The following is a 27,654-nucleotide window of genomic DNA, read 5'->3' as shown; positions in this document are numbered from 1 at the left end:
AGCCATGTCACCCAAACTGGGAGCAGTGGGGGATTCTGGGAAAACCCAGTGCAGAAGATCCTGGGTGAGGAAGACACCCTCCGCTCAGAGGTACAGAGCCAGCAGTTTGGGTGGTTCTGCTACCTGCAAGCCAATGGACCCCGAGAGGTTTGCAGTCGACTCTACCACTTTTGCCACCAGTGGCTGAAGCCAGAAAGGCACACGAAAGCTGAGATGCTGGACCTGGTGATCTTGGAGCAGTTCCTGGCTGTCCTTCCCCCGGAGATGGAGAGCTGGGTGAGGGAATGTGGAGCGGAGACCAGTTCCCAGGCGGTGGCCCTGGCCGAAGGTTTTCTCCTGAGTCAGGCGGAGGAGAGAAAGCACGAACAGAGAAAGCAGGTGAGAGAGACTTTCCTCTGGATACTCCAAAGGGGCTCCAAACAGGACAGAGAACATCCCATAATGGTCTGCTGATGGCCCATCCTTTTTGGGGGAAAGCATCCATGGAATGAGATCTCACACCCTTCAAGTCTTTGTCATTCTCTTTCTAGTATTTCTCACCATTCTCTGTTTTGAATCCTTTTTTCTTTTTCAGGGAAAGGATCATTTTGCAGAAATGTACCTGGATTCCTGTGAGGCAGAGAGGCCTCCGTTGGACACCAGAGAGAGGCCACTGGGTAAGGAGGAAGGTGTCTCATTATGTTGGTTTTTCAACTCATCTGAGGGTTCTTTTCATCTTTTTGTGGGTGGGGGAAGACTGTTTGGAGCAAGGGTCCAGAGGAGGGGAGATGCATTTCTGCACAACAAACATATGAAATGGGCACAAACATCCAAATGCTCTCAGCAGGTAAAACTTTCTCAAAGGCCCATCTGTAGTTAGAGATCCCCTATTTCACTTGTGAGAGATTGTTAGTTCATAGGGCCGTTTCAGCGAATTCTTGTAGTTTGTTCTGCCATTCTGATATTTTTGGCAGTTCCTGATCTTTCCAACCTATTGCTACCAATATTCAGGCCGCTGCTATTGCATACAGAAACACTTCTTTTGACTTGGTTGGGATTTCTTTGTCCACCATACTTAAAAGAAATATCTCTGATCTTTTAGTAAAAGATATCCGCATCATCTTTTTAAATTCCTCATATATTTCCCCCCAAAAAACCTTGATCTTTCTTCACCGCCACCACATATGAATCATGCCCTCATTGTTCGTTCCGCATCTCCAACACACGTTTGCTAAGCTTTTATACATTTTAGAAAGTCTGGAGGGTGTGAGGGTGTGAGATACCAACGGTGGGCCATTTTAAACATGTTTTCTCTCATGTTGTAATTAGCCGTGAATTTCAAATTCACCTTCCACAGGGTTTCCCAATCTTTAAAGTTAATTGGGTGTCCCACATCTTGTGCCCACTTATCATTGAGACTTTGACCATCTCATCCATTACTTCAAAATCTAAGAGGAGTTTGTACATTCGAGAAATTAACTTGGTTTTACAATTTAGCAATTCTTGAGGGCTCACTTTAGAAACCCACTTGTTTATCTTGTTAATAAACTTCATTAATTTGGAAGTAGTCCAACCAACTAAAAAGGTAGTTTTTTATCTCCTCATTTTTTTTCAGTTTCTGTTAACAATGTGTTATATGTTATCCACTTCTCTTTTATATTATTCATTTTTTTTACCGCAATAGCCTCAAAGGGTGAGATCCATCTTTGTATTTTGGGTTCCAGATATCTTTTATATTTGCTCCACACCAAATATATTGCATTTCTTATTACATGATTTGAGAAGCTTTTGTGGACTTTTGTTTTGCCGTAGTTGAGATAGGCATGCCACCTGAAATGGGTGTCATGACCTTCCAAATCCATAACATCCCAAATTTGTAACATGCACCATTCCTTCAACCATAGCAAGCAGGCGGTTTTGTAATATAGTTTCATGTCTGGAACGCCATACCCGCCTCTATTGAAGGTGTCGATTAATATCCTAAGTTTCACTCTAGGTCTTCTACTGCTCCACAAAAATTTTGAAATTTATTTTTGCCATTTGTTGATATTACTAGTCTTTCCTATAATTGGCAATGTTTGAAACAAATAAAGTAGCTTCGGCAAAACATTCATTTTGATTACCGAAATGCGGCCTAAAAAGGATAAGTTTAATCTATTCCAGGTCTCTAGTTGTTTTTTTATCTCATTCCAGCATTTGGAGTAGTTGTCGTTTTATAAGTTGATATTCTTTGATGTTATACATAGTCCTAGGTATTTAATTTTTGGATAGATTTTAATTTGCATTATTTTTTTGAGTTCTTTTTCAGCCGATGTTAAATTTTTAACTAACAATTTAGTCTTTTCTAAATTCAATCTAAATCCTGAGACTTTACCAAACTCTTGTATTATTTCTAGGGCCTTGCTTAGGCTTTTTTCCAGCTGTTCTGTAGTTATAATTAAATCATCCGCAAAGGCCCGCAATCTATAGCTTCTCTCTCCCAACTTTATCCCCCTTATGTCTTTATGTTCACGAATTTGTTTACACAAAATCTCCAAGGTTAGGATAAAAATGCTTTTGTTGTGCATATAATCCAATAAAATATCATGGATTTTTTTTGTAAAAGTCCATTTTTGCATAAATTCCCAGTATTTTTTTTTTAAACAGTTCTTAATATAGTCCAGTTCAAGGTCACACAGCTGCAAGGATTTCCAGGCTCTAATGTGAATTCCAATAGTTTCACCCCCCCCCTATTTTCCAAGGGAGGCAAAGAAAATAACTTTAGTTGCCACTAGAGGCTCCAGAGTCAGTAACTTTGTAATCCACCAAGGTGATCTGCCACAATGTGTTTCCTTTCTCACCGTTAAACAAAGTCAAGAAGATTTATAATCCATCAAAGTGCAATCCGTTACACATGTTGCCTTTTAAAACCTCCAAAGTCCGAAAAGGGCTTCCCCAGGCTTCAAAATAGCAGTTAAAACAAGTCGGAAACAATGTATCAGTCTATTCACTCACTCCGTTATGTCAGTGTTTTTCAACCTTTTTTGGGCAAAGGCACACTTGTTTCATGAAAAAAATCACGAGGCACACCACCATTAGAAAATGTTAAAAAATTTAACTCTGTGCCTATATTGACTATATATAAAGTAATTTTTCAATTTTTCCCACGGCACACCAGGCAACATCTCGCGGCACACTAGTGTGCCACGGAACAGTGGTTGAAAAACACTGCGTTATGTCACAATGGTTGCCCGCAGACTGACCCTGTCTCCACATTCCAGAGGGCGCGCGGAGTTTCCTCTTTCAATTAAGTCTTTTTTCAGGCATAAAATCCAGTTTTCTTGCCCCGCCATTAGGTTTTACCCTTCAGGGGGCTTGCTAAGTCAAAAACCTGAGTTTTAAAAGCTCTATATACAGTTCGCGGTCATTGTTTTCCTCCCGTTACTATGATCCTGCCGTGATCAGGGGAGACAGACTTCCTTTTTGCGTCTCACTCCGTGCCAAATTTATTAACCTTAGAAAAAAGTTTTTAGTAAACCTTTACTCACAGAGTCCAAGTCTTGCCAAATCAACTTCAAAGGAAAAGCAAAGCACTCGTTTCCGCCGGCTGTCACTGCTTCACGGAGTCAGGAAAGCAATGAATCTGAGTGCCTGCACCTTCCACTTCACCCCCTCTCAGCAACCCTTACTAGGGTTTACCGGGGAGTTAATGAGGCGCGAAGGGCACCAGCCGGATCTCCACGTCTCCAGAACGCTCTATCTGCAGTTTAATCGGGGCCGTATTGTAGTTACGGTACCCCTAGCCCTGACAATGTCAGAGCCCTCCCGGAGATTGAAAGGGTCCCTGCCACTCAGGAATGGCGCTTCACCGGAAGTCCTTTCCTGATCTTCTCTAGCTCTTCTTGCTTCTTTTTTTCCTTTTGCTTTTTTTGGATTGAACTTTGTTGAATGTAGCATTTTTTTCAATTTCCCCAAAAATTTCAGTTTTCCCCTGGAAAAAAACGGGGGGGGGGGTTCTGAGCTTCAAAATTCCTGGAAATGTTACATCTCTACTCCAGAGTAGGGGAGATATATATCTAAACAACAAACATGAAATGGGCATAAACGTCCAAATGCTCTCAGCAGGTAAGGCATTCTCAAAGGCCCATCTGTAGTTAGAGATGCCCTGTTTCACCTGTGAGAGAAGCAGGCACTCCTGGCAACCTGTTTACCTTTTTTCTCTTGTAGGTGACATAATGATGCCAGCAAGACCTCCTGATCCGTCTTTTCATGGGGACAGAAGGGAAGTAGGTGCTGTGGAACCAGATCAGGTCAGGGTAAGCTGCTTTGTGGGGACAAAGGCCGAGGGCTGGACCAATGTCATGGACTGGTTGGGCACAGAGGAATGGTGGGAGGAAGGAGCTGGGGAACCAGGAAGGGAAGATGGCTCAGAGCCCAAGGAGTGGAGGTAGAAGAAGGATGGGCGGTCAGAGGGGGAAGAGGGAGAAGCCTGGGAAGAGGAGGTGTCAGAAGCTGAAGGTGTAACAGGGCTTAGTGAGCTGGGAGACTGCGGCAGAATGCAGTGCAGAATCAGGGGCAGAAGAGGATAGGAAGGTGAAGAGGCTGAGGTGAGTCAGGGTAAGGCAGAGCCACCGCTGGCTTTCCCTCCTTTTGCCCTGCTTGTCTCTCACAGCCAGGAGACCCCTTGCATTGCAGGAATCTCTGCTAGATCATCCAAGACAGAGGGTCAACCAAAACAGGCTGGAATGCTTGTGTAGGCAGAATGACTTGAGAAACACAAGGTGGTTGTTGTTGTTGTTTAGTCGTGTCCGACTCTTCGTGACCCCATGGACCAGAGCACACCAGGCACTCCTGTCTTCCACTGCCTCCCACAGTTTGGTCAGACCCATGTTAGTAGCTTCGAGAACACTGTCCAACCATCTCATCCTCTGTCGTCCCCTTCTCCTTGTGCCTTCAATCTACACAAGGTGGAGTACCAGCTATTTGCACAGAGATGAATTAAATTAAAAGGCAGAATAAAATAAGCATCCATAAATAAAATGTGGAGCAAAGCAATCCTATTGAAACAATACCTCAATTTACAGGAAGGAAACGAGAGAGCATTGTGTAGCAGATCATATTGATGCTGTCTCAGAGGGAGGACATTTCCCTTCTTCTTTCAGGGTCCAGTGTGCTTTGAAGATGTCGCTGTTCGTTTCACGGACGAGGAGTGGGCGTTGCTGGATCCTGACCAGAGAGCTCTGCATAAAGACGTCATGGAAGAGAATTGTGGGATTGTGGCCTCTCTTGGTAAGGTTCCTGTGGGATCATCATATCTGCCTGGAAATTTAAAAAATACCTCTATGTGACCAACCTCATATATTTTCACAGAGCACAACAGCCCCTGCTATAACACCTGGGAACCTAACACCCCCACAATACAGTAAATTACAGTTTTTTCTTTGAACAATCTTCCTCAAATTATTCCTTTTTCTACCACGATTGGGCTTGTCTGAACTGCCCAGGCCATCGTAAATGTCAGCTTCAGAATTGTTAGGAAGGATAAGTAGCTTCAGGTTTTCTGTTTTTGTTTTTGCTCCTGTCAGTCTTGGGTTGACCAAAGAGACGACTGACATTGGAGATGGAGGGGATGCCATGACTGGGCCAAACAAAATCCATCCCAGAGAAGAGCCAGGCTTAGTGAATCTCTGGTAGTAGTAGCAGTGAATATGATGATAGTAATAAGGTGGTACCTCGGTTTACAAACTAATTCTTTTATGGAACAGGACTGTTCTTAAATCGAGGTACCACTGTAGTAGTAATAATAATTTTTATTGATACCCTGCCCATCTGGCTGGGTTGAGTCAGCCACTCTGGGCGGCTTCCAAGACATATATAAGCATGAGACATACCGTATTTTTTGCTCCATAAGACGCACTTTTTCCCTTCTGAAAAGTAAGGGGAAATGTCTGTGTGTCTTATGGAGCGAATGCATGGTCCCTGGAGCCAAACTGCCCGGGGGGGAAAGGCAGATTCTGCTTTTTCTGTTGTAGAAAGAGCTAAAGGCTAACAAGAGGGAAAGAGAGTGTTGAAAGGAACCTGCTCAACAGCTGATTGCAGGAGATCAGGGAGGGAGATAAGGGAGCTAGCTCCCTTCCTGCCCCGCCCAGGCCCCTTGCACAGTAGGATCCTGGGAAAATGTGGATCCTGGGAAATTGAGTTTTTCAGCCATTTGGGGCTGTTACTTTTCCTCTTGCTTTTTGTTACTTGCTGGTGCTTACTAGTTTGCTTTCTTCTTGCTTCCTATTGCCTACTGGTCTGTACTGGTTTGTACTGGTGCTTACTGGTTTGTACTGGTTCGCTTTCCTCTTGCTTCCTATTACCTGCTGGTGCTTACTGGTCTGTACTGGTGCATACTGGTTTGTACTGGTGCTTACTGGTCTGTACTGGTTTGTACTGGTGCTTACTGGTTTGTACTGGTTTGCTTTCCTCTTGCTTCCTATTACCTGCTGGTGCTTACTGGTTTGTACTGGTGCGTACTGGTTTGTACTGGTGCTTACTGGTCTGTACTGGTTTGTACTGGTGCATACTGGTTTGTACTGGTTCGCTTTCCTCTTGCTTCCTATTACTTGCTGGTGCGTACTGGTGCTTACTGGTCTGTACTGGTTTGTACTGGTGCTTACTGGTCTGTACTGGTTTGTACTGGTGCTTACTGGTTTGTACTGGTTCGCTTTCCTCTTACTTCCTATTACTTGCTGGTGCGTACTGGTCTGTACTGGTGCTTACTGGTTTGTACTGGTTCGCTTTCCTCTTGCTTCCTATTACCTGCTGGTGCTTACTGGTTTGTACTGGTGCTTACTGGTTTGTACTGGTTTGCTTTCCTCTTGCTTCCTATTACTTGCTGGTACGTACTGGTTTGTACTGGTGCTTACTGGTCTGTACTGGTTTGCACTGGTGCTTACTGGTTTGTACTGGTTTGCTTTCCTCTTGCTTCCTATTACCTGCTGGTGCTTACTGGTGCGTACTGGTGCGTACTGGTTTGTACTGGTGTTTACTGGTTTGTACTGGTTCGCTTTCCTCTTGCTTCCTATTACTTGCTGGTGTGTACTGGTTTGTACTGGTGCTTACTGGTCTGTACTGGTTTGTACTGGTGCTTACTGGTTTGTACTGGTTCGCTTTCCTCTTGCTTCCTATTACTTGCTGGTGCGTACTGGTTTGTACTGGTTCTTACTGGTCTGTACTGGTTTGTACTGGTGCTTACTGGTTTGTAAGCAATGCTTTTCCCCCTTTACAAAAGCTGCACAAATCTGAAGTGATCTTCAAAAAGCAGGGCTTTTCCCTTTGCAAAAAAAAGCTGCAAAACTTTGAGCTGATTCTCAACCCCCCCCCCAAAAAAACCAATGGGTTTTAGAGGAGGAAAACCAGAAAAATATTTTTTCCCTGGTTTCCTCCTCTGAAAACGAGGTGCGCCCTATGGTCCGGAGCGTCCTATGGAGCGCAAAATACGGTAAATAGTAATAATCTCATCCCACATAAGAAAACATTAACTTTAAAATGAACAACTTATACTAGTGGCTAAAATTGTGGAGACCTTTTGTGAAAAGTGTATTTCTGAGGTTTTATAGCTCATAACACCTTCTGTGTGTAGTAATACCTTAAAAATTACATATCAATGGAAATATAATTTAATGAATAATGTAATGCAATAACTTTTATGAAGGAGTATTTATTAGAACAGCAGTCATAAAGAAAAAACGTGAAACCTTTGGTAATCTTTGGTAACCTTTAGCTTTCAAATTTTCAAATCAAACTTTATTCACGTAGCCAACAGGCTATTGCGACTAAAAAATACAGATAAAACAGATAAAAATACTGGAGAAAGACCAGTCAGGTACACAAATATATAAAAATACTGATAAATCATATGAAACCCCCAGGCTAAAAGGCCGTTCAAAGGTGGCCTCGTTCGAGTTGTCTGTGAAATTGTGGCCCTTAGTCTCATTGCCCTCTCAATAAATCTGGCGACCTTCTCTGTTGTCTGGATGTTCTGGTCCCCTAACAAATAAAACATTGCGGCCGCTGATGAGCGACCTGGGGTGGAAAGTAGGAGGGGAGTAATGATCTCGCTCCTCAGGTCTTTGTACAGGGGGCAGGTCAGAAGAACATGTGACACTGTCTCCAAGTTTCCGTCTCCACATGGGCAGAGTCGTTTCTCCCTGGGGAGTTTCTGATATCGGCCTTCGAGCACGGCAGAGGGTAATACGTCCAATCTTGCCAACGTAAAAGCACGTCTATACTTTGGAATATTTAAATTATGCAGATAAGATGCCGGGGCATCGAAGTGCGAGGGGGGCAGGTGGGCAAACCATGCACAAAATTTCTTTGTTTTGGCCAAGTTGTTTTGTTGCTCGATATCCATCAGGCGCTGATCAATTAAGCTTTTTGCTTTAGAGGGGCCCAACATTAACAAATGCTGAGCATGTAGACCACATGATAGAAGTTTGAGTCTCACCATTTTGAACCATGCGCTTTCGTGGGCATCCCGTATCACCTGGGGCAAGAGTCCTGTTGGATTTTGGTTTAAGCGGAGCCAATAATTAAGAGTTCTTTTCCAGATCTGTGTTTCCACAGATGGGAGACCAGCTTCAAGGCGTAATGCTGCAGTTGGTACACATGATGGAACGGCAAAGATTTGTCTTAAAAAGTTAGATTGAACCGTTTCAAGAAGATTGCATTGGGTCCCCGTCCAGATTTGGGCCCCATATGTTAGCTGCGCTAGAGGTTTTGCCTTGAAAACTTCTATGGCTGCTGGAATGTACTTGCCTCCCTTGGTATAGAAAAAGCGGGACAATGTCTTGGCGCTTTGGGTTGCTTTCTCTCTGGCATATTTATACTGTGCGACCCACGACCCCGTAGACTGGAAGACGATGCCCAGGTATTTAAAGGCTTTGACTTGTTCAATTGGTTGATTGTCCATTCTCCAGTTGTGTATTTTGTGTTTTCTCGCGAAAACCACAACCTTGGTTTTCTGGTGGTTCACCACCAACTGCTCTCTCTTGCAGTATGCTGAAAAATCTCTTATCAACCTTTTAAGGCCTATTTTTGTTCGTGATAGTAAAACCGCATCATCTGCGTATAGTAGCGTTGTGATTGGTTTTGCGGCTAAATTGGGGGCATGATATTCCGGGGCTGCTAGGCATTTGATCACATCGTTAATGTATAGGTTAAATAAGGCTGGGGCCAAAATGCATCCTTGTCTAACCCCTCTGGAAACTGGGATTGGGCCTGTGAGTTGTCCATCTCACAACAGAGACATCAAACATCGCCACAAAGAGGGTACAGGACCCAGCGAGCTGGTTTGACATGGAGTGTAGGCTAACAAGGAAAAATCTGAGACTTGTCTATCGCAAATATAGGCAAACCTTTAGCTTTAATTACCGCCTTACAACGCCTTCCCGTGAAGTGAAACAAAATTTTAGTTCTGCAGCTGTAATAATGTGAAACCAAGACTGAATCATTGCCTCTATTAATTGGGCTTTATTGCTGGGTTGCTTCTGACTAACAAGTTTCTTTAGTCGGCTCCATAGATTTCCGAAGGCAAACATCTGAATATATTGTTATATGCCGATGACATGGCTTAAATGGCACTCACCCGAAGAGGCCTACGCAGCATCTTGGAGGGGATCGCAGCCTACTGTTCTCATAACTCACTAAAGATAAACTACGACAAAACAAAAAATGTGGTGTTCACTAGAGCTCGTCACACTTTTAGATGGTCTTTAGACGAACATGTAATTGAACAGTGCCCTTCTTTTATACACATATTCAGTTTGGGGTCAAGTATTTCATTAATGCATTTTGGGGGCATTTACATTACCATTAATGAGACAAATTCTGCCCACACCTTTTGTTGCCATACAACCCCAGATCATCACATTGTCTGGGTGTTTCACGGTTGGTGTAATGCAAGTAGAATGTAAATCTTCTCTGATTCTTCTCCTCGCGTATTTCATGCCATCACTACCAAGCAAGGAGATTTGGGTCTCATTGCTTCGAATATCACTGTCCCATTGTTCCTCTGTCCAGTAAAATTGGTTTTAGCCCCGTTTAATATTTTCAACCTTCGTTTGAGAGATAACAATGACTTTTCCCAATCTTTCATCTAATTTCTTCAAAACTGTAGCCTTGTTCACTTAATACTACAATTGTACATCGCTTTCTGGGTGAACAATCAACTCTTTGTGCCATTTGGTTTTAGCCCCATTTAATCTTTTCAACCTTCATTTGAGAGATAACAATGACTTTTCCATTAGAATTCTAACATTTGGACCAGTCCTTGCACTCAACTTCACATTACATTTCGCCATGTCATCTTGTATACAGCCAGATGATTTTCTTCTGACATGTAGGGAGAGTTTCTCCATTCTTCGATTGTCACTTCCTTTGTGCACCTTTTCTTGCCTTTAGCAGTTTGATTTTGTAGAGACTGAGTTTCCTTATATCTCTTCAAAAATACAGAAATGCCAGCTTTGGTGAAGTTTTCCCCAATCTTTCATCTAATTTCTTCATAACTGTAGCCTTGTTCACTTAATACTACAATATTACATCGCTTCCTGTGTGACCAATCAACTTTTTGTTCTGTTTCTTTAATTTTATTATGTTTTACAACCTCACTAAATGAAAGAACACCAAAAAACCAACAAACTTGATAGCAATTGCATAACACACTGACAAAAGTCAACCTAAGCAGTTGTGTTTCCTTTTTTAGGTTATTTGGCTATAACGTTTCATAGAATATGGTTAATTGAACAAACTTTGTTGAATTGCATTCTTGATTAAATTATTTTTCCATTGATATATAATTTTGTGATATTACTCCAAAAGAAGTGGAGCCATCAAACCTCTGAAATACACTTTCCCCCAAAAGTCTCTGACAATTTTAACCACTAGTATATATCAAACAAAGCAACATTCAACAACTCATCAGAATCTGATAATAAATATGTTGGTTAATGACAAAAAACACAGGTAATGAACACACACCCAACTCCCTTCAGTTCTTCTCCATTTGTTCCTGAGGCTCTCGTCTCTTTTTGTCTCCATTGCAGATTGTGATGAATCGGAAATTGAGAACAAAGGTGACCATGAGACAATCCCCAGAGAGGAGAAGCCACGTAAAAATTTGGAGTGTGGAGAAAGCTGCAGTCAGAGCTCCCATTCCACTTCCCATCAACAAAATCTCATTGGAAATAAACTCTATCAGTGCATGGAATGTGGAAAGAGCTTCAGTCAGAGCTGCGATCTCACTTCCCATCAAAGAATTCATACAGGGGAGAAACCCTATCAGTGCTTCGAATGTGGAAAGAGCTTCAGTCAGAGCTCCTATCTCACTAAGCATCAAAGAATTCATACAGGGGAGAAACCATATCAGTGCTTTGAATGTGGAAAGAGCTTCAGTCAGAGCTGCGATCTCACTTCCCATCAAAGAATTCATACAGGGGAGAAACCATATCAGTGTGTGGAATGTGGAAAGAACTTCATGAAGAGCTCCTCTCTCACTTCCCATCAAAGAATTCATACAGGGGAGAAACCCTATCAGTGTGTAGAATGTGGAAAGAGCTTCACTGATAGCTCCTCTCTCACTTCCCATCGAAGAATTCATACAGGGGAGAAACCATATCAATGTGTGGAATGTGGATGGAGCTTCATTAAGAGCACCGCACTCACTAAGCATCAGAGAATTCATACAGGGGAGAAACCCTACCAGTGTGCGGAATGTGGAAAGAGCTTCACTGATAGCTCCTCTCTCACTAAGCATCAAAGAATTCATACAGGGGAGAAACCCTATCAGTGTGTGGAATGTGGGAAGAGCTTCAGTCACAGCCACAATCTCACTTCCCATCAAAGAATTCATACAGGGGAGAAACCCTATCAGTGTGTGGAATGTGGAAAGAGCTTCACTGAGAGGTCCTCTCTCACTTCTCATCAAAGAATTCATACAGGGGAGAAACCCTATCAGTGTTTGAAATGTGGAAAGAGCTTCAGTCAGAGCTGCCATCTCACTTCCCATCAAAGAATGCATATAGGGGGAAAACCCTATCAGTGTGTGCAATGTGGAAAGAGCTTTTGTCACAGCCAGAGTCTCACTGCCCATCAAAGAATTCATACAGGGGAGAAACCATATCAGTGTGTGGAATGTGGAAAGAGTTTCAGTCAGAGCTCCAATCTCACTTCCCATCAAAGAATTCATACAGGGGAGAAACCATATCAGTGTGTGGAATGTGGAAAGAGCTTCACTGATAGCTCCTCTCTCACTTCCCATCAGAGAATTCATACAGGGGAGAAACCTTATCAGTGTGTGGAATGTGGAAAGAGCTTCAGTCAGAGATGCCATCTCACTTCCCATCAAAGAATTCATAGGGGTCATTCCATGGTAACTCACGTTACATTTGATATAACATGATTACAGCAAGTAATATCTAAACATAGTAAATGAGAAGCAATCTTGAACAAAATAATTGTGTATATAATACATACCTGGTTTTTATAAAAGCTTATTACCTTTTTCATATTAATTTCAAAATATTAAAAATAAAAATTATTTTTGTGGGGTAACTCACGTTACATGAATTGGACAGCTTAATTTTATGTACCCATGTTTTTTCTTTTTCCTCTTACGAGGAATTTAGAAAAATAACTTTTTAGGTAATAGTATTACAGGAACCTTGCCTTTCATAGCATAGTGGTCAGACATTTCAAATTTCAGTGGTTATTAATTGAATAACTTTTCTCATGGTAACTCACGTTACATAATATGGTAACTCACGTTACTGTTCAAATAATAATTTCATGCATTGGAATTTTATGTAGGTAAATAATTATTTTCTTGTCACTTAGGAAAATTTGACAAATATTTATTTAAACATGAATGTTAGAGACAGTTTAGAATCTATAATAGGCTCTTGAATTAACCATAGTAGGAGGGGAAATTACGCCAATGACTTTAGATCGGATGTAAAATATTTCATCAGCAGGCATGGACCATGTCCAGAAATTTCCAGTTCTTTTCATAGCACTAACTTTGTACTCCTGCTGCTCTTCAACAATTTTATGTCTTTCACAGTTCCTGGAAAAATATTTCCCTCATAACTCACTTCTACCCAAGACCCAAGCTTAATATCAGCAGGAACTGTTGAACTTGCAACAGTAGGAAGGTTAGAACTAAATGAAGGTAGAACTCCCACTTCATAGGTCTGCTTAGTTACTGCATCACTATTTTTAGAAAGTATGGAGCAGATAGGTTTGTGTTCCAGAATCTTAATATGGTGCATCTTTGATATGGCCTTCACTGGCTGTGCACTTTTGAAAATATTCATTGTATTCAGAGTAGCGTTTCTTTTAATGATTGTGATCTCCACTACGTTCACCGTAGAGACTTTGGCTGCTGTGGTGACAAACTGAGTGGCATTGAAAACTATTTGCTTTCTTGCTTTCACTGCATTCCAAACTTGACGCTTAATGCGATGTTCCACCTTATTTTCTTATTTTCTTGTGGTGCTTTTCTTCAAGAGCAGCAATTGCAGCCACAACATATTTGTTCTTAAATTGTGAGCTCGGTCCATCAGACCATACATTAATTATGTCAACTTCTTTAGGAATCTGCTGCAAAATGAAATCTATGTAACATACCACTGTCTCCTTGGAATGATCTAGGTTGTTAGAAGCAAGAAACAATGGGTGGTGCTTCCCACTATACCACATTGAACAAGTAAACAAGCTTACTTGGTTTTGTTTCCAGTGGGCACTTTGAATTTCATCCTGTGCCACACAAGTGTAATTTTCCGAAAAGTAATTTTCTAAAAAGAGAGCAATTAGGTTGCAAAATTTGAGCACTGTAATGTGAGTTACCATAATTGCGGTAACTCACGTTACACATTTTGATAGTGTTTGTAGGGCACAAACTGTAACATAAAATTATAATGTTTACATGATTACATTGCATCTATTGCCTAGAAGGAAAATGCAGAAAAGTTTAATTCTGAAGCTCCAATTCAGGAAGATATTCTAAAAATAACTTGTTTTGGTAACTCACATTACAGCTGCATCATCAATAATTAAAATCAATCAATACCAATGAAAAATGTAATTGGAGCAATATAGACTATTTGCAATCAAAAGATGACATTTTAAGCTTTCAGTATACATATTACAATAATTGTTTACATGGTTTGAATAGATTTTATCTTACCTTTAATGTATGTCTAACTTCAAAAGCAAATTCATTTGCAACATGTGCTACATTCAGGTGGTGGCCATCTTGGAATGAAGCATTCTGGGAATAATTTGTTTTGTTGCCAAAACAATTTGATATGTGTACACAAGCTTAACATGTAAAAAAAAAATTTTTTTTTACATTTCCCCCCTCATTTTCATGGAATGACCCATATGGGGGAAAACGCTATCAGTATGTGGAACATGGAAAGAGCTTCAGTCAGAGCTCCAATTTCACTTCCCATCAAAGAATTCATTCAGGGGAGAAACCATATCAGTGTGTGGAATGTGGAAAGACCTTCAGCCAGAGCTGCAAACACTCTTCCCATTAAAAAATCCGTACAAAGTTCATAAAAAACATTATACAGTTTTAGGGGCCAGGCAAATCTGCACCTTTTTAAGCAGGCCTTTGGCTGCTAATGCCCTTTTAAAATGTAGCGTGTTGTGTTTTTATGTTGAAACCATCCTGAGACCTGTGGGTATAGGGAATAGGCGCTAACTCTTAAAGGCTTGGGGGTCTTTGCCCCCCATGAAATATTTGAGTAGGCCACCCCCTGTATTTTGTGCTTCCCCCCCAAACGCAACCTTTTATGCTTCTGCAACATGCCATAAAATTTCTTTCAATTTGCCGTCTTAAAAAACAAAACAACGCACAACGGTCATGAGGAAAACAAAATACAAGGAAACGCAAACGTGGACAGGTCCCATCTTTGTGGGCTAAACCCAAAGGTTTCTTTAAAGCAGGGTTTCCCAAACTTGGGTCCCCAGCTGCATCCGCACTACAGTTCCCATCATCCCTCCCCATTGTTCCTGATAGCTAGGGATGATGGGAGTTGTAGTCCAAAAACAGCTGGAATCCCAAGTGTGCTTTAAAGGGAAAGTAGGCTGGCCTTGTGACACCCTTTGCTGGCCAAAAGCACTTCCACAGAATCTGAACCACCCCCAGTACAGTGGTACCTCGCTAGACGAATGCCTCACTAGACGAAAAACTCGCTAGACAAAAGGCATTCGCTAGCGAAAGGCTGACTCGCAAGACAAATTTTCCAAAGGGCTTGCCTCACAAGAAGAAAAATTTCCGCGATTTCCCCCCCGTCAAACTGCTCATGAAATTTTTGCTATACGACAGCACTCGCAGAACGAATTAATTTCGTCTTGCGAGGCACCACTGTACTGCTAATTGGAATTGGAATCGGCACTTCGGGACTTCCGGTTGGACGCCACTCCGCTCAGTCGGGAGAAACCTCAGCTCCGAGGTTTCTTTGTCGCTGTGGGGGAATGGGGAGTCTCAACTGTGCTGCGACCCCCCAGAAAAACTTCAGGAAGGGAGTCCTGGAGACGTGGGATCCGGCAGGCACCCAGCGTGCCTCCCCTACTCTCCAGTAAGCCCTAGTAAGGGCTGCTGAGAGCAAGCGGGGTAGAAGGCACGGGAGCTGTGGATCATGCGCTACCCCCGCAGTGAGAAGTAGCGACTGCTGACAGAGAAAAGTTTCTCCTAAATGTGGATTGCATTCAGAATCTGTGAGTAAAATTTTATGGGAAAGATTTTAAAAGAATTCGGCATGGGAAGGGACTTAAAATAACGGAGGTCGGTCCCTGACAGTTGAAAGAGAAGGAACAGTGTAACTTTGTATCTGAAGCGCTTGTTAAAAAGTTAGAAACTTCTGAAACTGTTTCCCCAGTAAAGAGGGGAATGGTTTTGGATCAATTGGACTGAAGTTTGGTTTTGGAAAAAATCTACCCGTTTCTTCTGGAGGTCTTGAAAGATTTGGCAAGAAACAATGGCAAAATGGCTGTGAGAGCAGCATAACTAACGGTTTTGTTTAGACTATAAAGTTGCTTTTCGACCTTGAAAATGACAAAGGGAAAGTATTCTGCATAGTTCCAGGAAAAAACTTTGGAGTTGTTGCAACAGACACAGCAGGAAGTGAAACACATGGATCAAGCTGTGAGAGTTTTGAACTCAGCTTCGCAGAAGTTAGTTGTGGATAAAAATATGGATATTGAAACGACAACACCAGTTCGAGGAGTTACAGGAGAGGAGAAATCAGAAGAACCAGCCTGTGACTTTTGGTCAGAGGAAGATGTGGACATTGGAATTAACAATGGAAATGTGAATCTGCAAAAGGAAAAAAAAGAGGGGCAGCCAGGGTGGTCTGCAACTTGCTATGAGAAGGAGATTTGGAAGTCTATTTTGCAGAAAATAAGAAGAAAACTGAAGAGAAAAAGAATTAACTTTTGGGTTTTTGTTTTTGAGAGGGTGGGTGTGGGTTAAATAAGGGTATGTTGTTATTATTTCTCTTGGTTATATGGTTTAGACTTATGGATTTGGATGTTGATACAAGGTGAATGTTAAGAAGTAATAGCTAATATTTTGAGACCAGAGAATTAAGGTGTTAAAATTAGGAAAATAGGGTTAATTTTAAAAGAGGGACCCCTTTAAGTTTCCCACGCGGGCGGGGATCGCCGCATCGTGCAGCCTGGTGTTGTGAACCCAGGCAGGACTTCTGCTCCTGGGGACGGCGGGGGGGGGGGGAGGGAGGGCCTGCGACCTTTTCCCATGCCTCAGCAGTGTTGTAAGAATTCAATAATTAGTGTACCAAACAAATAAGGCCACATGTCTGAAAACAGCACAGGAAGACAGGCCTCACTCCATTTTGGTCCTAGCTGGCCAAGTGTTTTCATCTGCAGGGAGGTGGGAGGAGGTGAGAGAAGTTTCTGCCTGAGTGCCAGTTGATGGGCCATTTCTCTCACAAAGGACAGCCATTAGCCCTACAGGCCAGGGCAGGGAACCTTTTGTTTTGCAGAAATGTGTGTCTGGGAGGGGTCAAGGAGAGATGGCACAGGTGTGGTGCAAAATTCCCAAGTTACCTCCTTGTGATGTAGCTCTGATGTCTGGAGGTGGTGGTCTTGGGTTACATCTCTTTTGTTGATTGGATGCTGTTTCTGGGGGTGGGCTACACTCCAGGAGGGATTTTGAAATGTCTTTATAAGAGCATGTTCTGGGTCTCCCCCCCCCCCCGAAAATCACCGCTGTTGCAACAGCTTCAATAAAGATCAATGCTTTGCTTCTCAATCTTCTCTGGTTGGCCTCTGTTTTTTACTCCTACCAATGGAGAACCTGCAAAGGACTTTGCAAGGGCTCTTGTGTACCCCATAAGGGAATAAGGGCAGATTTTTTTCTTATTTCAGCCACCTCGTGCAGCCTGGCTCCTTTCGCGAGGGGAGGGGTGGAGGCTTATTCAGCTGCTGGCAGAGAATAAGCAGCCTCTCCCCCCCCCCAAAAGAAAAAGCACCCACTACACACTTGGTAAAATAAAAATCGCTACTAACATGAGTTTGGCCAAACTGCGAGAGGCAGTGAAGGATAGGCGTGCCTGGCGTGCTCTGGTCCATGGGGTCACGAAGAGTCGGACACGACTGAACGACTGAACAACAACAACAAAAATAAAAATCTGGTCTGGATCACTGAGCAGCACAAAAGGATATCTGGGCATTGGCGTAGCCCCCCTAAATCCATAAAAAAGAATAAAAATCCGAGGTTCTGCCCTGGCTACGGGAGAGAAAGAGAGAGAGGTTCTGCCAAGGGAGAGAGGGCTGAGCGGCGTGGACTCGGCTATGCAAGGGTTAAAGGGAACTGAGCTGCCTTCCTAGAGAGGACAGGAAGCAAGAGGGGGCCAGGTCCTCCAGAGCCAAGGCCCCTCCCTCCCCAGTCCTCTCCTGCAAGGGCTGCATGGCTGTCCCCTCTTGGGATCTGGTGAGTCTCCTCTCTCTCCCCCCAGAGGGTGCAGTGGGGAGGCGGTGGGGGTCCCAGGGCTGCAGCAGGGGAGGATGGCAGCCTGGGGTGTCTGATCTGCTCATGCAGGGGGAGGAGAGGGTCCTGCTAGGGAGGGGCCAGGTCTGCAACGCTCTCCTTCCTGGAGACCAGAGGATCCCAAACTCATTCGGCCTTTCAGAATAAAATGACTCCCACAAAATCTCCCTTCTTTAAACAAAGGACTTTAACTCTGTGTGACATCGCTCAGCATCATTGCACAACAGAGGAAACATGTGCAAATGGTTTTCCAAAGCTGGACGAGGGGGTGGATTGAAAGGCCAGGAATAAAGAGAGGGATCCCAGCCCATAGTCTGGCTGCTGCATTACAAACCATTTCCCCAGTGATCTCCAAGGGCAGCTCCACAGGAAGGCCACAGCAGCACTCCCCTCCCACCCAGAGCAGGGTATCCCAGGACCACATCCTCTCTGTCCCAAGGGGAGTGTTGCTGGCAAACCAGCCGGAAATGAAGGATGCTACTCACTGAGCCTCCAGGGACTTTGGCATCACAGGTTGTGTGTGTGATAACCTATCGAATAATAATAATATTAATAAATTACCTGACTAAATTTCAAGGGAGATGTCTTTGGCCCCACACATTTGTCCCTCAAGGGGTTGGGCAGATACATACCTGGCCCTCAGGGCAAAGAAAACGGGACCCAACCCCAGGAGTCTGTCTTGAGAGCAGCAGAGAGTCCATGTGCAAGAAAAGGAGAGAGAAGCAGGGGAGTGGGGGTGGGGTGGGGAGGAACTCCTGAGGACCCCCCGGGTGAGGACCCCCACTAGAGCCAAGCATCTGTTTTTCACAAGATACATACGCTTCCCTTGTCAGTCGGTTCTGACTTCATTCATTCACTGGAAGGCAGCATAAACCAGGTTGATTAATCTCACAGAAATCCCTTCAGTTGCCTCCACCTTTTGCGTTGCTAGAAGGCTAGAGACTTATTTCTCCTCCTCTTCCTCTTCTTTCTTTTCAAAAAGATAGCTCATGGTGTGGCATGCGGTGCAGTCCAGCCCTGGTTCCCAGCAAAACTTGCTTGCTCAGGGAACCATCCCCCCCCCCCGTCCTATAACTTCAGAAACAGAACAATGTTTTTGCTTTGTAGGGTTTCATAGAGCTTCTCATTCAGACAGACATAACTTGGCAGAAGACCAAAGGGTTCCTTCCGACCTCTTAGAGGCTTCCTGAGAGCACAGATGGATGAGCGAGACTCAGCTGGCCCTGGAGCAGGAAGAGGCCATGCCACCCAAACTGGGAGCATTGGGGGATTCTGGGAAAACCCAGTGCAGAAGATCCTGGGTGAGGAGGACACCCTCTGCTCAGAGGTGCAGAGCCGGCAGTTGAGGCAGTTCTGCTGCCAGGAGGCCAAAGGACCCCGAGAGGTTTGCAGCCAACTCTACCACTTTTGCCACCAGTGGCTGAAGCCAGAAAGGCACACCAAAGCTGAGGTGCTGGACCTGGTGATCTTGGAGCAGTTCCTGGCTGTCCTTCCCCCGGAGATGGAGAGCTGGGTGAGGGAATGTGGAGCGGAGACCAGTTCCCAGGCGGTGGCCCTGGCCGAAGGTTTCCTCCTGAGTCAGGCAGAGGAGAGAAAGCAGGTGAGAGAGACTTTCCTCTGGATGCTCCCAATGGGCTCCAAACAGGACAGAGAACATCCCATAATTGTCTGCTGATGGCGCATCCGTTTTCTGGGAAAGCACCCATGGACTGAGATCTCATACCCTTCAAGTCTTTGTCATTCTCTTTCTAACATTTCTCAGCATTCTCTGTTTTGAATCCTTGTTTCTATTTCAGGGAAAGGATCATTTTGCAGAAATGTACGTGGATTCCTGTGAGGCAGAGAGGCCTCCGTTGGACACCAGAGAGGGGCCGTTGAGTAAGGAGAAAGGTGGTTTTTCTCCATTTGGTCTCATTCTGTTGGTTTTCCAACTCATCTGAGGGTTCTTTTCATCTTGTTTTGGGGGGAGACAGTTGGGAACAAGGGTCCAGGGGAGGGGACCTGCACAACTGACATATGAAATGGGCACAAACGTCCAAATGCTCTCAGCAGGTAAGGCTATCTCAAAGGCCCATCTGTAGTTAGAGATGCCCTGTTTCACCTATGAGAGAAGCAGGCATTCCTGGCGTCCTGTTTACCTTTTTTCTCTTGCAGGTGACAGAATGATGCCAGCAAGACCTCCTGATCCATCTTTTCATGGGGGCAGAAGGGAAGCAGCGGCTGTGGAGCCAGATCAGGTCAGGGGAAGCTGCCTTGTGGGGACAGAGGCCAAGGGCTGGAGCAATGTCATGGACTGGTTGGGCACAGAGGAATGGTGGGAAGAAGCAGCCAGGGAACCATGAAGGGAAGATGGCTCAGAGTCCAAGAAGTGGAGGTGGAAGAAGGATGGGCGGTCAGAGGGGGAAGAGGGAGAAGCCTGGGAAGAGGAGGTGTCAGAAGCTGAGGGGGTAACAGGGCTTAGTGAACTGGGAGACTCTGTGGGAGAATGCAGTGCAGAATCAGAGGCAGAAGAGGAAGGAGGTGAGTGGGAGGAGGGAGGTTGAGAGGCAGAGGTGAGTCAGGATAAGGAGGAGCCACCGATGGCTCCCTCTCCTTTTGCCAGAAGCCACCCTCCCTGCTTGTCTCTCTCAGCCAGGAGACTCCCTGCATTGCAGGAATCTCTGCTAGACCATCCAATAGAGATGTCCATCCAAAATAGGCTTATTTTATTTCTAGATGGATCAGTAAAATGTGCAGCAAAGCAATCCTATTGAAACTACACCACAATTTACAGGAAGGAAACGAGAGCATTGTGTAGCAGATCATATTGATGCTATCTCAGAGGAGGACATTTCCCTTTTTCTTTCAGGGTCCAGTGTGCTTTGAAGATGTCGCTGTTCGTTTCACCAATGAGGAGTGGGCGTTGCTGGATCCTGACCAGAGAGCTCTGCATAAGGACGTCATGGAGGAGAATTGTGGGATCGTGGCCTCTCTTGGTAAGGCTCCCTGTGGGATCATCCTATCTGCCTGGAAATTCCAAAAATACCTCTATGTGACCAACCTCATATATTTTCACAGAGCTCAACAGCGCCCCCTATAACACCTGGGAACCTAACACCCCCACAATAAACAGTAAATTACAGTTTTTTCTTTGAACAATTATTCCTTTTTCTACCACGATTGGACTGGTCTAAACTGCCCTGGCCATCTTAAATGTCAGCTTCAGAATTGTTAGGAATGATAAGTAGCTTCTGGTTTTCTGTTTATGTTTTTGCTCCTGTCATCCCACATAAAAAAACCATTAACTTTAGAATGAACAACTTATACTAGTGGCCAAAATTGTGGAGACCTTATGTGAAAAGTGTATTTCTGAGGTTTTATAGCTCATAACACCTTCTGTGTGTAGTAATACCTTAAAAATTATATATCAATGGAAATATAATTTAATGAAGAATGTAATGCAATAACTTTTATGAAGGAGTATTTATTCAAACAGCAATCATAAAGAAAAAACGTGAAACCTTTGGTAACCGTTGGTAACCTTTAGCTTTAATTACGGCCTTGCAAGGCCTTCCCGTGAAGTGAAACAAATTTTTAGTTCTGCAGCTGTAATAATGTGAAACCAAGACTGAATTATTGCCTTTGTTAATTGGGCTTTATTGCTGGGTTGCTTCTGACTATCAAGTTTCTTTAGTCGGCTCCATAGATTTCCGATTGGGTTAAAGTTTGGGGTATTCCCAGGCCATTCCAGGAGTGGAATAGGATTATCTTGAAAGCACCTTTTATTTTTATTTTTTATTTTTTAAATTAAATTTTTATTAGTTTTTACCAAGTATACATCAAGAAAAACATAAACAAACAAACAAACAATAAAAACAATAATACAAAGTAAACACTTAAATCTTAATACAACTATCTTATTTTCTTATCATTCTGGGTTGACTTCCTCATGTCCTCTCTTCCTGCGTTCCTTAAGTATCATCTTTAGTAATGTATTTACATTATTAAAACCATCTTTTTGTTAATTAACCTTTACATCTCTTCTTATCTAATATCCTTATCATTTATTCAAACAGTTATAAACCTTAAATCTATCTTCTAAGTCTACAGCCCAACATATCTTTCAGCTTACATCTAATCTTTAATCTTACAATGATCTTTTAAATACTGGTACATTTTGAATTTCTTCCAATCTTCTTCCACCGCATCGTCCCTCCGGTCACGAAGTTTCCCGGTCAGTTCAGCAAGCTCCATATAGTCCATCATTTTCATCTGCCATTCTTCTATTGTTGGTAACTCCTCTGTCTTCCAGTTCTTAGCTATCAAAATTCTAGCTGTTTTCGTGGCATACATAAAGAAAGTCCTATCACACTTTGGGATTTCCTGTTACAATACCAAGTAAAAAGGCTTCTGGGTTTTTTTTTTATTAAATGTGTTTTTCAACACCTTCTTCAGTTCATTATAAATCCTTTCCCTGAAGTCTTTTACCTTTGGGCATGTCTACCACATATGGAAAAATGTTCCTTCTACTTGCTTACATTTCCAGCATTTATTACTCTGTCCGTGATACATTTTTGCTAATTTGACCGGTGTTAAATACCACCTGTACATCATCTTCATAACATTTTCTCTAAGAATATTATATGCTGAAAATTTTATATCTATTCTCCACAGTTTTTCCCACTCCTCCATCATGATGTTGTGCCCCACATCCTTAGCCCAATCTATCATTGTTGATTTTACCATTTCGTCTTTGGTATGCCACTCAAGCAGTAAATTGTACATTCTGGATAAGTTTTTGACCTTTGGCTCTAGCAATTCCGTCTCCAACTTAGATTTTTCCAACTGAAAACCAAGTTTCTTGTCTATCTTGAATACTTCATTAATCTGGTAGTATTGTAACCAATCAGATATTTTCCCTTGCAAATGCTCATATGATTTCAATTTAAGGTGTTCTCCTTCTTGTATCAAAATTTCATTGTATTTTGGCCAATGCCCTTCCATGTTCGTTCTTTTATGGGCTTTGGCTTCTAAAGGTGATAACCATCTGGGTGTTTTTCTTTCTAACAAATCTTTATACCTCATCCAAACCTGAAACAGAGATTTTCTAATAATATGAGATTTAAAACCTTTATGGGCCTTAATCTTATCATATCACAGATATGCATGCCATCCAAATACATTATCATGGCCTTCCAAGTCTAGAACATCTGTATTTTCTAACATAAACCAATCTTTCAGCCAACAAAAGGCAACTGCTTCATAGTAAATCCTTAAATCTGGCAGGGAAAATCTCCCTCTTTCCTTCAGATCTGTTAATATTTTATGTTTAATTCTGGGTTCCCCCCCCCCCCGCCAGATAAATCTCAACAAATCATTTTGCCACCTTTTAAAACAGTCCATCTTATCAATAATTGGTAGAGCTTGGAATAAGAACAGTATCTTCGGCAATACATTCATCTTTATCACTGAAATTCGGCCTGTTAAAGATAATTTCAAATTTGTCCAAATTTCTAAATCTCTTTTAATCTCATGCCATATTTTATCATAATTATCTTTATACAAATTTAAATTTTTTGCAGTCATATTAACACCCAGGTATTTCACTTTCTTAACAAAATTCAGCCCAGTAGTATTTTGTAACCTATCTTTCTCTTCCAATGACAGATTTTTCACTAACACCTTGGTTTTTGCTTTATTCAGTTTGAAACCTGCTACATGGCCAAACTCTTGTATAATCTCCAGTGCTTTTACAGCACTGTGCTCTGGGTCTTGTAAGGTCAATACCAAATCATCAGCGAAGGCTCTTAATTTATACTCTTTTATACCCACTCTTATTCCCTTGACATTTTCATCTTTTCTAATAATATTCAATAAGACCTCCAGGACTGTTATAAATAACAACAGGGAAATTGGACATCCTTGTCTTGTTCCTTTTTCGATTCTGTTCTCCTCTGATACCACATTCACTATACTCTTAGCTCTTTGCTCAAAATATATAGCATTTAAACCATTCATAAAATTCTGTCCAACCTCCATTTTAGTAAAAAATTTCTTCATAAAACTCCAAGAAATATTATCAAAGGCCTTTTCCGCATCTATAAACATCAGAATAGCTCTTGTATTAATTTTCTTATCTAACCTTTCTAATATATCCACCAGGTTTCTAATATTCCCATTCAAATGCCTTCCAGGCAAAAAGCCTGCTTGGTCCTTGTGGATATAGTCCTTTAAAACTCTTTTCAATCTTGTGGCCAATATATCTGCAAATATTTTGTAAACCACATTTAACAAAGAGATTGGATGATAATTCTTCATTTGAGCTCTATCTGTATCAACTTTGGGTATCAGGGTAATGTAAGCATCTTTCCATGACTCGGGCACCCTGCTCCCCCTTAAAATGTCATTGCATACTTCCATCATAGGTTGAATCATCCATTCTTTTAATGTTTTATAGTATTTAGCTGTTAAACCATCCGGTCCTTTGGCCTTGCCGGTTTGCATTTGATCTATTGCTTCTTGCACTTCTTGTCTCATAATCCAGTGGTTGAGTGTAATTTTCTTATCTTCTGGGATCCTATGCAGTCCATTTTTGTCCAAAAACTGTTCTATCTTACCACTATTTTGATTGTCTTCCTTATACAATTGTTTATATAATTTCTGGAAGCATCTTCAGTTTGGGCTCAAGTATTTCATTCATGCATTTTGGGGCATTTACATTCCCATTAATGACGCAAATTCTGCCCACACCTTTTGCTGCCATTAAACCTCAGATCATCACACTATCTGGGTGTTTCACGGTCGGTGTAATGCAAGTAGGATGTAAATCGTCTCTGATTCTTCTCCTTGAGTATTTCATGCCATCACTACCAAGCAAGGAGATTTGGGTCTCATCGCTCCAAATAACACTGTCCCCTTGTTCCGCTGTCCAGTTAACATGGGTTTAATCTTTTCAATCTTGGCTTGAGAGATAACAATGGCTTTTCCCTTAGAATTCTAGCCTTTATACCAGTCCTTGCACTCAACTTCACATTACATTGCACCATGTCATCTTGTAGACACCCAGATGATTTTCTTTTGTCATGTAGGGACAGTCTCCATTCTTCAATCGTCACTTGCCTTTGTGCACCTTTTCCTGCCTTTACCAGTCTGATTTTGTAGAGACTGAGTCTCCTTATACCTCTTCAAAAATACAGAAATGCCAGCTTTGTTTAAGTTTTCCCCAATCTTTCATCCAATATCTTCATAAGTGTAGCCTTGTACACTTAATACTACAATTTTACATCGCTTTCTGGGTGACCAGTCAACACTTTGTGCAATTTTTAAAATTTTATTATGTTTTACAGCCTCACTAAATAAAGAACACAAAAAACCAACCAACTTGATAGCAATCACATAACACACTGACGAAAGTCAACCTAAGCAAGTTGTGCTTCCTTTTTCTGGTTATTTGGCTATAATGTTTGATACAATACGGGTACATGAACAAACTTTGTTGAATTGCATTCTTAATTAAATTATTTTTCCTTTGATGTATAATTTTATAATATTACTCCAAAAGAAGTGGTGTTATGAGCCATTAAACCTCTGAAATACACTCTCCCCAAAAAGTCTTCCACTGTTTTGGCCGCTACTATATATCAAACAAAGCAACATTCAACAACTCATCAGAGTCTAATAATAAATATGTTGTTTAATGACAAACAACACAGGTAATGAACACACCCCCAACTCCCTTCAGTTCTTTTCCATTTGTTCCTGAGGCTCAAATCCCTTTTTGTCTCCACTGCAGATTGTGATGAATCAGAAATTGAGAACAAAGGTGACCACGATAAAATCCCCAGAGAGGAGAAGCCACGTAAAAATCTGGAGTGTGGAGAAAGCTGTAGTCAGAACTCACATTCCACTTCCCATCAACAAAATCTCATTGGAAAGAAACTCTATCAGTGCAAGGAATGTGGAAAGAGCTTTAGCCACAGCTCCCATCTCACTACCCATCAGAGCAGTGTTTTTCAACCTTTTTTGGGCAAAGGCACACTTGTTTCATGAAAAAAATCTCGAGGCACACCACCATTAGAAAATGTGAAAAAAATTAACTCTGTGCCTATATTGACTATATATAAAGTCATTTTTCAATTTTTCCCACGGCACACCAGGCAACATCTCGCGGCACACTAGTGTGCCACGGAACAGTGGTTGAAAAACACTGCATCAGAGAATTCATACAGGGGAGAAACCATATCAGTGCATGGAATGTGGAAAGGGCTTCAGTCAGGGCTCCTCTCTCACTTCCCACCAGAGAATTCATACAGGGGAGAAACCCTATCAGTGCGTGGAATGTGGAAAGAGCTTCACTGGGAGGTCCTCTCTCACTTGCCATCAAAGAATTCACACAAGCGAGAAACCCTATCAGTGTGTGGAATGTGGAAAGACCTTCAGTCACAGCGACAGTCTCACTTCCCATCAAAGAATTCATACAGGGGAGAAACCATATCAGTGTGTGGAATGTGGAAAGAGCTTCAGTCAGAGCTCCAAACTCACTTCCCATAAAAGAATTCATACAGGGGAGAAACCCTATCAGTGTGTGGAATGTGGAAAGAGCTTCAGTCAGAGCTTCTATCTCACTTTCCATCAGAGAATTCATACAGGGGAGAAACCCTATCAGTGTGTGGAATGTGGAAAGAGCTTCACTGGGAGGTCCTCTCTCACTTCCCATCAAAGAATTCATACAGGGAAGAAACCCTATCTGTGTGGGGAATGTGGGAAGAGCTTCAGTCACAGCCACAATCTCACTTCCCATGAAAGAATTCATACAGGGGAGAAACCATATCAGTGTGTGGAATGTGGGAAGAGCTTCAGTCAGGGCTCCTCTCTCACTTCCCATCAGAGAATTCATTCAGGGGAGAAACCCTATCAGTGCTTTGAATGTGGAAAGAGCTTCAGTAGGACCTCCAATCTAACTTCCCATCAAAGAATTCATACAGGGGAGAAACCCTATCAGTGTGTGGAATGTGGAAAGAGCTTCAGGAAGAGTTCCAAACTCACTACCCATAAAAGAATCCATACTGGGGACAAACCATTTCAGTGTGTGGAATGTGGAAAGAGCTTTAGTCACAGCCACAGTCTCACTTCCCATCAAAGAATCCATACAAAGGTCGGAAAACCATTATACAGCTTTAAGAGCCAGGCTAATCCGCACCTTTTTAACCAGACCTTTGGCTGATTGACATCTAATGCCCTTTTAAAATGTGTTTTGTGTTTTTATGTTGTAACCACCCTGACACCTGTGGGTGCAGGGAATAGGTGCCAACTTTTAAAGGTCTAGGGGTCATTGCCCCACCTAAAATATTTGAGAGGCCACCCCCCAGTTTTGTGTGGGTTTTTTTTTGAAATGCAACCTCTTATTCTTCCGCAGCTTGCCATACAAATTCTCTTTCTATTTCCCCTCATATGCACAAAGGTTGTTAGGAAAACAAAATACAAGAAAATACAAACTTGGATAGGTCCCATCTTTGCGGGCCAAACACAAATGTTGCTTTAAAGCAGGTTTTCCGAAACTTGGGTCCCAAGCAGCTCCTGGGCTCCAGTTGCCATCATGTCTCTCCATTGGTCCTGCTAGCTAGGGATGATGGGAGTTGTAGTTGAAAAAGCTGGAG

The 27,654-nt window shown here is 42.5% G+C and overlaps 1 protein-coding gene across 1 annotated transcript in view; it reads left to right on the top strand.

Annotated features, from left to right (window-relative positions):
• Positions 1 to 27,296, top strand: part of LOC117045136 — a 506,969-nt gene extending 479,673 nt beyond the window's left edge. The window contains 2 exon segments of the mRNA XM_033145927.1: positions 11,194 to 12,359; positions 26,227 to 27,296. Of these exon segments, the coding sequence (XP_033001818.1) occupies positions 11,194 to 12,359; positions 26,227 to 27,221 (2,161 nt within the window). The 3' untranslated portion in view covers positions 27,222 to 27,296.
• Positions 27,297 to 27,654: the final 358 nt, after the last annotated feature.

The sequence above is a fragment of the Lacerta agilis genome, chromosome 4 (assembly GCF_009819535.1).
Source record: "Lacerta agilis isolate rLacAgi1 chromosome 4, rLacAgi1.pri, whole genome shotgun sequence".
Lineage (NCBI taxonomy): Eukaryota > Metazoa > Chordata > Lepidosauria > Squamata > Lacertidae > Lacerta > Lacerta agilis.
Note: the sequence above shows the minus strand (reverse complement) of the source record. Positions and strands in the feature narration are given on the sequence as shown.